The following is a 13,800-nucleotide window of genomic DNA, read 5'->3' as shown; positions in this document are numbered from 1 at the left end:
TCGTGTCCTTTATCTTTGTAACCTAAAAAATGAATTTGAATTTTTAACTCAAATCAATCTAACTCTACCCATTAGTTTTAACCTAGATTGGTTCCAAGGCAAAACTATTCAAGAGGTGAAAGATATGGTGTCGTTGTTCGGAATCACGACTCTCCACAATGGTATGATATTGTCCACTTTTGAACTTAAAACACTTATGACTTTGCTTTGGGCTTTTCCAGAAGGTCTCATACTAATGGAGATTATTCTTTACTTATAAACCCATGATCATTCCCTGAATTAGCCAACGAGGGACTCCCTCCCAACCATACTCAATCGTTCAAAGTTGTTCAAACTATAAAAACAATGTTGTGGAAGTACATTTGTGTGCTCCCACTAACCTTCTTATATCATTCCCTAAATTTGTGTGCTCGCATGGACCTTCTTATATATTTTTGTTGACTAATTCGAATTAGTTGTTTTTTATTTTTTTCACTTATCATACTTTTTTGTAGAGAGTGATAAGCTATGGTGCTACACAAATTGTTGTTCCAAAAACTTGTCAATGGGATGTTTACCTATCTATCTCACTTGATTCTAAATCAATAATACAACTACGCTTATAATGAACTTCATTGTTTGAAATGTTTAAATAATTTGGTTAGTTTATCACATTGATCAAATCAAATAAAGTATTGAATTATTCAAGAAAGATAATCCACACATTGTTAAATCATGTTATAGGATTGGAGGAGACTACAACTTCAACCTCGTGAATATGTATGGACTTCTTAGAACATCCGTTTGTTCAAATCCAGATGAACATATTAGTTGAGATATATGTTTGGAAGAAGAAATATCTTAAATTTGAAAGAAAATTTTGAGAAGATACAGTGATTTCAATGTTGATCTTAAACATTGGTCGAGAATAAATTTTTTATATTAAGTTCCAAATATTCAATACCAAAATAGGATGGTACTGACGGAATGAAAGGAACTCAAAGTGCAGTTACAAAGTTTTTTGGATAAGAGTTTTATCCACACCGATGTATCTCATTGGGATACACTAGTTTTATTTGTCAACAAAGATGGATCAATGCGTCTATGCATTAATTATAGAGAATTGAACAAGAAGATAGTAAAGAATAATAAATTCTCCATCACATAGAAAATTTGTTTGACTAACTCATAGAAACGAAATATTTTTCAAGATAGATCTACGGTCAAACTAATCATCAAATCAGGACAAGGAAGGGAAGTGTGCCAAGATGAGATATGACCTCTACAAGTATGTGGTTATGTCGTTCAGCCCAATTAATGCCCCCCACAGTATTCATGATGGATGAATTGTGCAAGAAGTGTGCTGACACATTAATAATTGTGTACATAAACAAATTTTTGTATACTTCCAGAGAAAGCAGTAGCATAAATTGTGCCTCAACCAGGTTCTAATGGAGAATAAATTATATACAAAATTCCCTTAGTGCAAATTTTAGTTGCGAACAATCTCATGTCCAAAGTTGGGATTTTTTCTCATTTCTAGGACTTGATGTTCAAAGTTGGGAATGGTATCTTCTTTTACCGTTCAATCCGTTTGGTTCAGTAGCGAAGGGAGGTCGAATGAGTGAAATTAGTAGGAGCTTGAGGTTTCTTCTTCTTCTCATCCAACTGTTTTCCCGAGTGTTTGAATAGTGAAGGAGTTCAAGAGAATGCATCTGGGATCTTTCCTTCGTGTGAAGTTGAATTAAAGGTTCAGGAGAAAGAATATGCTTGTTTTACCAGAAGTCGAATTAAAGGTTTAGGAGAAAGAATATGCTCTTGTGAAACCCTCGTTCAAAGAGTTCGTAGTTACTAAGTAGACTCGCCCAACTAAAGCTTAAAGTAGATAACTTCTTGGGCTTGTATCCCAATTTGTTTATTGTTTGGTGGAATACCAATAATTTTTCAAGAAGCTTATCGTTCTTATCATTCAATTGTTTGATTCTATCTGTAGATTTTATTCTTGAATTTTTAGGTGAAAGAATGTCCCAAGTATTGTCAACCTGTGAAGATGGTACGAATCAAAGGTGGGAGAAATACTTCTAAATGAAACAAACCAACCAAACTTTCAACCATTGTTATGTCAAATTTCAATTGCACCTCTTCCTCATCAAATCACTCTTCTGACTCTTAAGCACAAGTACAAAGTTTCTTACCTCGATTCTCCAGGTCGCCAACCAACCGGAACAGTCCGATGAAGAACTACCACAAGTAGAAAAATACATCCGTGATACTCTGATATAGACCAAGATTGTCCTAAAACTATGTATCGAACAGTCCGATGAAGAACTACCACAAGTAGAAAAATACATCCATCCGTGATACTCTGATATAGACCAAGATTGTCCTAAAACTATGTATCAATAGATCGAATAGTGTTTAAACAACAAAAGAAAGAAAAAAAAGTGTACATTTCCTTCTTAATGAATGTACTCTCTATAGGCCGTGTGTGGCATACAAAGTAGGCGGAAAACAAGAATATGCATTTAAAACTCTGTTGGAATTCCTTTCTGACTCGCAGCCAATGATTTTACAGTGGCCTCAACAAATTAATTATAGACGAAACACGCAACCAACTGCTGTATACAAATACAGTTTATTTGAAGAAACCAGAAAGAATGAAATGTGTAAATTGTAGACGACGTAGTTTCTCTCCACTTCACATCACAAATTACCTCTATTTACAACATTCGCACGCAACGCAACCGATCTATAGCTCTCGACCGACCTCCCTCCATCCATTGTATTCTTCTTCTAACTTGTCTGATTAGACAAATAATCACTAACTTCACCTACAGCTTTTCCTTTTATTTTCTTCCGGACGCTCCGTCCTTGCTATGCTCATACCGTGCCCTTGGAAACCTAGATATGCAGAGAAAGGAATCTCAGATGTTTTCTTACTCCAGTGAGCCAACACAGAAATGGGAAGAAGAATAAGCCATGAGGATGCAAAAGGGAGAGCAATATGATGCTCTAACAGAAAGAGAATTCAAGTACGTGTAATGCGGTGCTTACAATTAGGTAATGGGACGTGATCACGAGCTCGATAACCATCTTTGATATCGTTGTCCTCTGCTTGAGCTTCCATTTGAAGATCTTCATAGGTGGCGACTGTAAGAACCACTTCTATTCAACCTTCTGACTTTTGGGCGAAACAAATAATCTTCTGTATCTAAAACGTAGGAGACCTATCGTGCATAAACCACATCATATCAACAGAAGGCCCCCAAATCAAATATAAATCCAAGGCTTCAATCTTTCCCAGCGCTCTCTTTGCAAGAAATTACATTTATTAAAATAGTTTTTGGTAGGGCCTTCGTGTTTGTATGAATAAAGCTTCTGTATTTTCATTGTATAACAATATATTTTGGAATACTGGAAGAAAAGTTATATAAAAAGAACTTTGTATTGGAACTCTACCTTTGATGAATTGCATGTGATTTTACACTCCAGACCGTTGACAACCTTGAGTCCTTCCATGGCCTGGCATGCAGCAGAGATATCATCCCTGCAGGCATACTTGCACTTATTTCTGAGGAGAGAAAAAGAAAAAAGGGTGTTAATGTTAATGTCCAAACCAAATAACATTAATAGTAAAATCTGAGTTTGTGAATAATCTGCATGCCTGTGTAAGTAGATTCCGGACTTTTCTTTCCTGTCAGGGAGAATAGAGAGGAAATCATTGTGCAGGTAAGCTGAGAAATTGGGATCCAGAGAAACAGCCGTAACTTCAGGCTTATCATGGCCAAATTCCATTAGCTGAATGGATAGATGACCTGGAGTGCATGACTGGTGAAAAAGGTAAGAGTATTATTACATTAAGAGCACGGCTCAAGAGTTAAAAGTTTAAATCAATGTATCATCGTTCACAAAAAGTAAATCCCAAGATCTTACACATTCGATTCGGTATATGTTATCATCATGAAGAAGCACACGGGCATTATCATGATAAACTGTGTCTACATCTTTTCCATGTTTTCTTGAATTCTCATAGACATATAATTGAAGAAGCCTGGTATCCATCTCATCAGTAGCAACGGTTTGAAGCTGAAAATAGTATTGAAATAGCCTTTCAGATCAAATTGCACAACAAAACAGCAGCAGCTAAGAAACATCTATACAGCTAAGAAATCTTGCCTGTTTGACGAGTTTATAAATCAATTTGTCCAAAGTGAATAGAACGTACGACTGGGTTCCAATAATAGATCGGCAGTCGTCCTCAAACTTCATATTATCAGACGAACCATCAAGTAAACTACGAAGTGCACTCATAAATCTGTTTCATGTTTACAGAAAGTCAAGTGATAATGAACAAATTGATAATTTTCAAGAATGTGGATAAAAGATGAAGAAACCTCAAAATCAAAGCCAATGAATATAAAAGGGTGGGGTGGTTGTTAATTATGGGATATCCAAGTGTAAGAACAAGGATGATATAGAGCTCTCTACCGATTTTCCCACTAAATAGGTTGAAGATTTAGATACCACTCCTATGCTATACAGTATAACATACGCTGTCCCACTTAGTTTTACAAATGGGATTATGTAAGGTCCGGTAGTTTTACAAACGGACCAGATTATACTGTAGATGACACTCGGTATCACAATCTTACAAAGCAACAAGGAAGAAGAAAAGGAAACTATGAAAAGTTCTACCTAGACCAAACGGACCAGATTATACTGTAGACGACACTCGGTATCACAATCTTACAAAGCAACAAGGAAGAAGAAAAGGAAACTATGAAAAGTTCTACCTAGACCAAAAGATGGAAGTCATTTCAGAACACAAATCTTATCAAGATTAGGATCTGAATAGATTTAATTCTTCCCTTTCCCATGTAATTATGACCAAAATGGGTGAAATTTAGAAGTTCCAGTAACCATGACACACGAGTATTTATAAATTCAAGCAAATGGAACCAACCTGGAGTAGAGATCATTAGGGCTAGTATCATTTGAAGCCCTCCACTTCCTCTCACCAGATGACGAATTAATCTTTGCTGATCGTATCCGCTCATACAATGTCTGTCAAACCAAAGAAATGAGGTTAAATGGTCAGTGCAAGGGAAAATTCATCGTTAATCTCGTTAGAATAAAAAACTCCAAAACCATCAGTTCAAATTTATGAACCTTACTCGGTGAAGTCTAAAAAGAACATAAAGGGAGTCATTTCCATAAAAAATTCGGGAGTTCTTTTTTTCATCCCGTAATGCCAATGGGATGTACTTGGCAAGAGGCTTCACATGAAGAAGAAAACGTTCTGAAAAGGGTAATGCTGTTCCATCACCCTCAGCACTGTGGGCATCGTCCATTCCTTCAGCCTCACCTTCACTCTCAACCTTACTATCACGGTCATGATGACCCCCATCATCCTGCCCTTCACGAGTACTGTCCTCTCCATCAACAGACTCGGTTCCAGAAATATCACAATTCTCAGAACCATTTTTGCTGTCCTCTGATGACCGCCGAGCACTTTCCTCCCCTTCGTCATCAGCATCTATATGAGTTTCTCCTGTCACACCCCTGCAAGATGTTTTGTCTGCACGCGTTCTGAAACATTGCCTGTCTTTGACACTGTCTTTTGCTTTATCAAGACTAGCTTCTTGATAATTTGAAAAATTATCCTCAAGTTCTCCAGTTGGTGATAATTCGCCCTCTTCTCTCTCTATTTTTGAGTGACCATCACATTGTTCATTGAAACTTGGAGCATTTGAGCCTTCAGCCGTCACACCATTGGACAACAGTGGCCTTGATGAACCACCCCCCTGAAGCATCCAAAAGACTATTCAGCTTGCAGCTTTGCACAACATGTATTAACCTTTATAACAGATAATACTTTATTTTTTTAAAATGGAAACATTTGATTAATGAAAAGAAAATAAAGGTTGGAGGATAAAATACCATCCCAAAACAAGCAAGGAAAAAGGTTACGCAAGTTCAATTTTCTTCTCAAATTTAAAATTTTATTTGAGAAACAAAATAACACTTAAATTATGAATACATTTTAAGAATACAGTTATTATCTTTTCACCATTACAATTTGTCTAATAAAATTCTGACCTTTTAATTTTTTTTATCTAATAGTTCTATAAATTTAAAAATAATGTCTAATGACATTTTGACCTAATAGATCATTAAAAATTCAATAACCTATTAGATAGGATTAATGTCTAGAAATTTATTAGAAATCAAACTAAAAGTTTAGGGATCTATTAAACATTTTGTAATATTCATGAATCTATTAGACACGACCACGAACATTCAAATGCTTAGCAGATAAAAGTACTAATTTAACCATAATTTGGTAATAGTAAATGATAGAAGTATGCATCATATTACGTTAAGTTAAAGATGAGTTGCAAAACCTACAAGTAAACTACTAGTCTACAGAGGTAGTTAAAATACAGTCCTCGGACTCTAAATTTAATCGACTACATCCTTGAGTACTAAAAAGTGGCAATTTCTTTAGCCTTGCTTATAAAATTAGCCAACTTTTTTGCTAACTTTAAAAACAAAATTATTTTCCAATTGAAAGTTGTAAACTTGGGCATAGAATGAGAATTATTATAATGTTACCTCTTCCTATTGATAAAGATTAGCTTGTTCATTAAAGCGACTTAGGTCTTTATGTTTTATGTTAAAAGATGGTAAATTGAGAGATCCTCCTCCCATTTCTTTAATTTCCTCGGATCACCATCAAATTAACAGAACAAAACTCTTCCTTATCTCTCAAACAAAACATGCTCTTTGTTTATTTGTTCTAACTTTTATGTTTTCCTCGATGAAATTTTTTATCTGATACCTCAGCTCTCATTTCTTATACTCTCACGACCTTGACCCTCCCCCACACATCTCTAAATCAGGAGAAAAGAAGCATAAGGCAGTTCCGATTAAAAGAAATTTTTCTGCATCATTGGCCATACCTGTGATGATGCTAACTCAAGCCCTTTATCAACACTACCATTCCAAGTTCTGGATGAAGTAGAACGCAGCCCTTGACAACCAAAAGACAAACGTTAGAATACAATGGTTAGAAAAAGATGCAGATGAAAAGCGAGCAATTAATTTGAAGTGTCAATTGGAAGCATTATGCAAACCTGATGCAGTTTCTACAATTACTTTTCCATTCTCTTGTTCGAGTGCATTGCTAACCAACGCATTGGATTTTGCCAACCTCTCATTAGAATTCTCTTGTTTGTTGTTGAACTGCAATTTACAGAGATCATCAACCTTGCTGTCAACACGGTTTTCTTTGTGAAAACTATTTTCTTCAGGGCAAGAATCTCCATTCGTGGGCCAAACCCTGCAAGGGCTTGATTGTTTAGGTGGAATGCTTTCTACTTCAGTTCTGGGAGGATCTGACAGCTTGGACTCAACACCTCCACCATTAGAACTACTGCTGATCTCTACCATGCCAACTGCAGTACCTCTAACTGCAAAATTATGTTCCCTAATAGTTTCTTTGGAATCCTCAGCACCCAGGGGCCGTGAAGGAATACCAAGCATGGGCTCCAGGAAGGTTGTCCAAATCTTCATAGCTTTATCGGACTGATCTGTGGAGCATATTTCTCTACAGGAATATTTGATAAGGTGATAGAGATCTTCATGAATATCCTGATCAGGATAGTCAAATTCCAAATTTGGGATTATAGGTCGTTTATTTTCTGCAGTAATAGAGAGCACGACATCCTCTTCCTTATGCTTCTTTTCACTAATTTCCTTGATCTCTGATAACAAAGCTGCAAATAGCATGCACAGAGCAAATGAGGAATGGAGAGAGAACTTGAAATTCACCTTTTGGGATTGCATTTGTAATTTACCTTTTGTGCTTAAGCTCTTTGTATCCTGCTGCTTGAAATAGAAGCTGCGATGATCCAGTGATTTCTGATAATTCTTAAAATATATTTCAGCCCAAACTTTATTAAAATCAGATCGACACCGTGCCCACTCTTCTTGCTTTTGCTTCAAACGGGTTAATATAACAGGGAGAGAAAGAGGAGCGTTCTTCCTTAACACATCCATCACATCAAGGCCATGATCACCATATAAGCGCTCAATGCACCTCAAATTAAGTGCTGCTAGAATGAAAATTTCGGAAATTTATATGAAGAATGTAATTTATTTAAGCATACAACATGAAGATTGAACTCATTAAATATCCTATAGATATCATCAATAAGAATACCTGTTAAATGATCTTCAATATGGACTGGATTGTCAGACAAGTTGATTTTTTCTAATAAGTCTTCGACACGCTTGGATGTTACATTAACAGACTCTAACAACATATCTAATTCAAACCTGCCAGCATAAACAGAAGACAGTTAATAATCAGTGCCAATAAAACTTCAAAAGAAAGGGAAAATAAGTGAAAATAATTCATAATATAAGTTAAGATGGTTATTAGAAAGCATGGATCAACGGAGATGAATAAATACTTCAACGTGATGATACATTCAATGACAGAAAATCAAGACTATGCATTGGCATGAAACAGTGAATGCAAAGAACTGCCAACTATATCCAATAGAGCTATAGGAAATAGACCCACAAATTTGATCCCATCTGTTATAATTCAACAGATATGAACTGATGAAAATACATGAATTAATCTTAGTTGAGGGTCCACCTGTCATCCTCACAACGAAAGAGGCTTTCTTCATACTGGTTTTTGCGCATATGTTTAAAAGAGTAATCCTCACTTCCTGAAGTGACAGAAACCCAATGATCATTTAAAACATGATCACCAATTTCTGTTCTTTGGCTAGCATAGGGTATTGGATACTGCATATAAATTACCAAAAAAAAGACAAAAGGTAAAAAACACGCCAAAATTGAAATGTCAGTTCATAATAATACTTGTTTTTGTTTTTATAAAAACAGAATAATATTTATTTTACTTCTTACATTCTTCGGAAGAAGACGGTAACTGGGTGTACACCGCTCACAATTAGAGAGGTCAAGTTCATTGATAGGCTTTGCAAAATATTTGTCCTTGCCAGAAAATAGAGACATCTTGTGGCTTCCAACATCATTATGGCCAAAAGCAACACTTTTATCAAGCCTATTATCCTTTTCTCGATTTCCATGGTCTCGTTCTTTAACACCATCCCCCCTTTCCTGATCTCGATTTCTATCCTTTTCCTCTACCTTCACCAATCTTGGTAAACTACCTTCATTCCACAAGGCTTCTGTGACATAGTAATAATTCTTTAAGGTTAAAAATTATCTCAAATAACTTTTGCAATTATATGGGGAAAGGAAAGAAAGAAGGAAAGAAACACAGAATGCCACAAGCCTGAGAAAAATCTTTTTATTGACTCATACTAGCATATAGGGCAAGGCAATCGCTTCACTTACTTTTACTCATAATATCTGCTAGAAGCCCATCTGCAGGATAGTAATTGATAAAGTTATCATTTTAGCAATACAGCATCAATAGCATCAATTTCGGGTAATATATTAATTTACAAGCAATTACCAGTTCTGTCACAAAGTGTCATAAATTCACCGAAAGCATCCATAAGGTCTGGATATCTTCCAAGCAAATCTCTCACCTGAACAAGGTTAAATGCATACAAACATAGTTAATGTAGTATTCATTTTCCGAAAACCATCAAAGGTTTTTCATAGTATAAAGGACATGGCTAAACGGGTGTAGAAATAAATCAGGGGTGTCGAAATTAGTCCCACTACTTCTAACCACCACGAAATAACCTCTGAATTCTCTTCTTTTACCAACAGCTCAAGAGTTGTTATGTTCCTTAAGTCTTTTACTCCAAAAATATGCTGGTTCATGCAGGAAAAGAGAGCTAAGGAAATGTACTAAGATCCTCTTTATTAAAAATATTTTAGAATCAAAGTTTGATAGAATTAATTTGATATTATATACTGCTTTCCTTTTTTGGTTAAATATATCATTTGGTCCTTCTATACACAATGTTGCAATTTAGTCTCTAATATTTTAAAAGCTTCAATTTTGTCCATAATATCATTGAAATTGAATCACAATATCATGATATAGACTTAAAAATATATTTTCATGACTTGGTCAGTTTTTTGTCTCAAATGTCTTACTTTAATACTACCTGACTTAAAAATCTAAAGTTTTTTGTCTCAAATATCTTACTTTAATACTACCTGACTTAAAAATCTAACAGATCTTATCCTAAACTCACCAAGAAAAAGATTATCATAGGACACTCCATAACTCACTGAATTACTAAAAGTAAAACTCATCCAATGCCCTACATATCCCAACCTCCTCGCCCCCTTCATATTTCACTCGATTAAAAAGAAAAAAACTGTTCTCATAACTTCATAAATAGATGACCAAATTAGAACTTATAAAATGTTAGAGAAATTGGAAAATGCCAAACAAATGATATATTAGACTAACTTTTAATAATGAGAATTAATTTAGAGTCACCCTGAACCACCAAAAAAATTGATTTAAAATGTTTTAGAGAAATGTAAAGCCTTAAGGAGTAGGAAATAGGAACGACAGCCCCTATCTAAAAGGAAATGTCAAAGATGATTACTAGTTGTGTATGGTACCCATGATAAAATAGCAATAAGGTCGGAGAGTTAACTTGAGGACTACAGACTAAGGAAGAACAATCATTGTTACTAAATTGCAAACATGGCCACATCAATAAATTAAATCAGATATTAACTCAACGGTGCAAAAGAGAAAATGTGCTTCCAAATTCGTTCATTGTTGCAAATACATTTGCAATGCTGCGAGCTTCTTCCATGATTAACTACCACAACACAATTTTCTGTGCAAATATATTCAACAAGACGAGTAATAAAGTTCTTGTAATATATATTTTTCATACCAGAGAATGCAGTTCTGATCGAGTGATTATTTCCTTGTCAAATATATCAAGGCACTTCACAACTTCTTGGTAAACATCAAGATTTGGTAACTTCTGCCTTATCTTCTCAATAAAAGACATACCTGTCATGAAATACACAAATTAAAAGATGGAACAACAGAAATAGCCATTAGATTACCGATTCAAGATTTCTTTGCTACCAAGTTTAAGGACACAGTTACAGCTCTTTTTGCTGAAATCAAATATAGATTACAGATTAAAAATTACAAATTTAAGAAAAGGAACTTTTGGAAGGATGTACAATGAAAACGACGTTGCAGATACACTTTACATTTTGTTATCATTAGGACATGAAACGCACACCAGAAAGTTACTCACCTTCTCCACCTGGACGCAATTTCTCTGAAGCTGTATCTTCAACCCTAATGGTAGATTTCTTCTTTAGGGAAAAACTCTGCATGCTGATGTCCCTACTGTTATCATGCTCATTAAACTTTTTATCAACGTCTCTATACTGTTCCCTACTATCTGTGTTGTCTCTCCTGTCCTTCTCTTTTTCACTGTACTGACATTTATCTTTATCACCTTTTATAGTTACTCTAGCATGGTCACAATCAGGATGGTTAACACCCACGTCGTGGTCAGCATGTGAAGCCATTGTCCTCTCTTTCTGTAAATGATGAACACAAACTAAATATTGGCCAAACAATTGAAAAAAATGAGAATGTTGTGAAAGCATTTAAAACCATGTCAATAAGTACTTGTTGAATAGGTGGCATTGAAGAATTTTTATCACGAAGCACAGAATTTCTCAGAGATGACACGTGATTATTTGAGGTTGTGGCTGAAGCATCAGGCAGAAAATGAACAAACTCCCTGAGAAGATCTGGGTGGTCTTGCAGCAGTGCAGAGATCTGCAAAAGGCAAAACTTGTCATCAAATGTCAAAAGACCAGCAAAAAGAGGAAATCTTGAAAGTAATAGCCATTGGAATGTTGTTATAAAAAGAGTCATGAACTTGAAAGTGAAAACAAACCTCCCGGTACACCTCACTTATAGATTTGTTTTCCTTCCTGTACAAATTCAATATTTCTAAAAATGACTTGTATACATGGCTATCACCTTCGAACCGTGTCTGCATGTAGGGAAGAAAAAAAAGAAAGAAAGACATCTGCTTATAATGCAGTAAAGAAAAAAAAAATCACACCAAAATACGTCAAAATGTGATTTTTAATTACCTTAATCTTACCGACAAAGTTGATAGCTTCTTCAAATTGAACAGGCTTCTTCTTTTGAGGAGGTATTTCATCCTCAGGAGAACAAGTTATTGCAAATCCTTTGGGCAAAAAAGTATTGAAGCCCAAAATCAGGTCACGATGACCTTTAAATAGATGCTTTACTCTTGCTATGACACCGGCAGTATCAATTCTAGAAACAGATAACATCAACACGGATCATTCAAAACTCAAGAGAATACCTATAAACTAGACTGGGAAAGGAAGAAAGTACACATTTTCTTGCAACCAAACCTTTGAGCCTTGAATTCTTTCATAACTTCAAGAAAATCTTCATATGTTTCCTTCTTGTCTCGGAAGATGTCCTTGACATTCTTAAGATATTCTAGGGCATCATTCGTTGTTAGTTTCTGAATACTGCCACCTCCCACCATCTGGCTCTGCACAGTTCTTCATTCCCAAGGCGATATACAGAAAAATAGAAAGATCTGGTAATCACGGTGATCTATAGAACTCACAACTGAAGGAGTCTCAAGAAAAAATATTGCACAAACAAGCACTTCTCATTAGTTAATTTGGCAAACCATCTGTCCTGATCATAGTATTCATTAGATGGATTCATTAAATGGAAAATCCTCGAGCATAAATCAGTATATTTCGCATCAAGTTAAAGCACAAAAAACTACCAGAACTCAAAAGATTGGCAAAGGAGAAAACGAAGTAAAAGGATAAAGCAAACTCAACACACAAAACCTTACTCCCAAAAAAAAATCCATATATTTGCAAAAAAAAATCGAAATAGTGGCAAACCAAAATTCATCAAACACATCAAAAATAGACATACGATTCTCCTCTAGAGGGAAATACTGGACGCTGGAGGTGTGATTCCATGTTTACATCCTCTCTGGACCTCTTCATCGCTAAAGTTAAGTATTTGTTATGGAACAGCAAAGCATACCCCACGCCGGATTAGAACCAAAATCCTGCACGCCACACTCGTTGTTTGAAAGAAGGGCGGCAAGCAAGCAGCAGATCTAACCAAGAGAAGGAAAGAAAAAAGTTAGAAAAAAAGTAAAAACGAGAAATCATTCGGAACCTGTGGATGGATCACCAACAAAAACAACAAACAAAATCTGAAAACAACAAGATTGAAGGAACGAAAGAAAATAACATTGAGATGAAATTGGAGAAGGAAAAGACGAAGGAATTACATGAAGAAAAATTTGCGATGAATCGTGAAGTCTGGGTGAATGAGCAGGAGTTGTGCAGTAGCAAGCTAAGAGAGAAACGCAATGAAAAGGAAGGAAACTGAATAAGAATGAAGGAAGGCTTTTGAAGATTATGTGATTTTCTAACAACCTTAGGTGAAGAAGAAACTCTCTAAATCTTATATACTCCCATATATTTAAACCTTAAAATTATTAATTTTGTACATCCTATATTTATTATTTATTATTTATTATTTATTATTTATTATTTATTATTTATTATTTATTATTTATTATTTATTATTTATCTCCCCCATTTTATCTTTTTCAAAATTCCACCTTTTATTATATTATCAAATTAATTTAAATTAGTCTCTATTAACATTTTCTTTCAAATATATATAAAAAGATAAATTAATTTGCAAATACAAGATATTTAAATATTTTTTTTAATTTGGCTGTTAGACGAACCCAACTCTTCACAATTATATAATATTGT

The 13,800-nt window shown here is 35.0% G+C and overlaps 1 protein-coding gene across 5 annotated transcripts; it reads right to left on the bottom strand.

Moving 5' to 3' along the window:
• Positions 1 to 2,408: 2,408 nt before the first annotated feature.
• LOC111493697 (paired amphipathic helix protein Sin3-like 3) lies at positions 2,409 to 13,470 on the bottom strand. Of its 5 annotated transcripts, none has more exons than XR_002720047.1 (24): positions 13,305 to 13,469; positions 12,938 to 13,127; positions 12,388 to 12,543; positions 12,097 to 12,286; positions 11,895 to 11,993; positions 11,621 to 11,773; positions 11,238 to 11,529; positions 10,860 to 10,981; positions 9,500 to 9,575; positions 9,379 to 9,408; positions 8,926 to 9,209; positions 8,648 to 8,802; positions 8,204 to 8,319; positions 7,839 to 8,096; positions 7,116 to 7,757; positions 6,942 to 7,012; positions 5,154 to 5,783; positions 4,943 to 5,043; positions 4,156 to 4,294; positions 3,913 to 4,065; positions 3,644 to 3,807; positions 3,439 to 3,550; positions 3,034 to 3,206; positions 2,409 to 2,880 (listed from the first exon to the last, which is right to left on the bottom strand). XR_002720047.1 is itself a non-coding variant. In XM_023143508.1 (23 exons), exons 2-23 carry the CDS (start codon positions 13,009 to 13,011, stop codon positions 3,117 to 3,119), a joined length of 4,107 nt encoding a protein of 1,368 aa, XP_022999276.1. In that variant the 5' UTR covers positions 13,012 to 13,127; positions 13,305 to 13,469; the 3' UTR covers positions 3,032 to 3,116. The 5 variants fall into 5 exon arrangements, 2 of the variants coding, with proteins under 2 accessions (XP_022999276.1, XP_022999277.1); XR_002720048.1 differs by having other exon boundaries at positions 7,839 to 8,093; XM_023143508.1 differs by lacking the exon at positions 2,409 to 2,880 and having other exon boundaries at positions 3,032 to 3,206.
• Positions 13,471 to 13,800: the final 330 nt, after the last annotated feature.

The sequence above is a fragment of the Cucurbita maxima genome, unplaced genomic scaffold, assembly GCF_002738345.1.
Source record: "Cucurbita maxima cultivar Rimu unplaced genomic scaffold, Cmax_1.0 Cma_Scf00019, whole genome shotgun sequence".
In the NCBI taxonomy this organism is placed as follows: Eukaryota; Viridiplantae; Streptophyta; class Magnoliopsida; order Cucurbitales; family Cucurbitaceae; genus Cucurbita; species Cucurbita maxima.
This window is presented reverse-complemented; position numbering and strand designations above follow the sequence as displayed.

Bases quoted from the DNA above. Each gene is read 5' to 3' on its own strand.
- LOC111493697 (XM_023143508.1), bottom strand. From the start codon at position 13,011: ATGAAGAGGTCCAGAGAGGATGTAAACATGGAATCACACCTCCAGCGT. The intron at 9,409-9,499 runs GTAATTGCTTGT...ACTATCCTGCAG, and splicing joins GACACTTTGTGACAGAACTG to ATGGGCTTCTAGCAGATATT. The intron at 5,784-6,941 runs GTATGGCCAATG...TGGATGCTTCAG, and splicing joins TTGAGTTAGCATCATCACAG to GGGGGTGGTTCATCAAGGCC.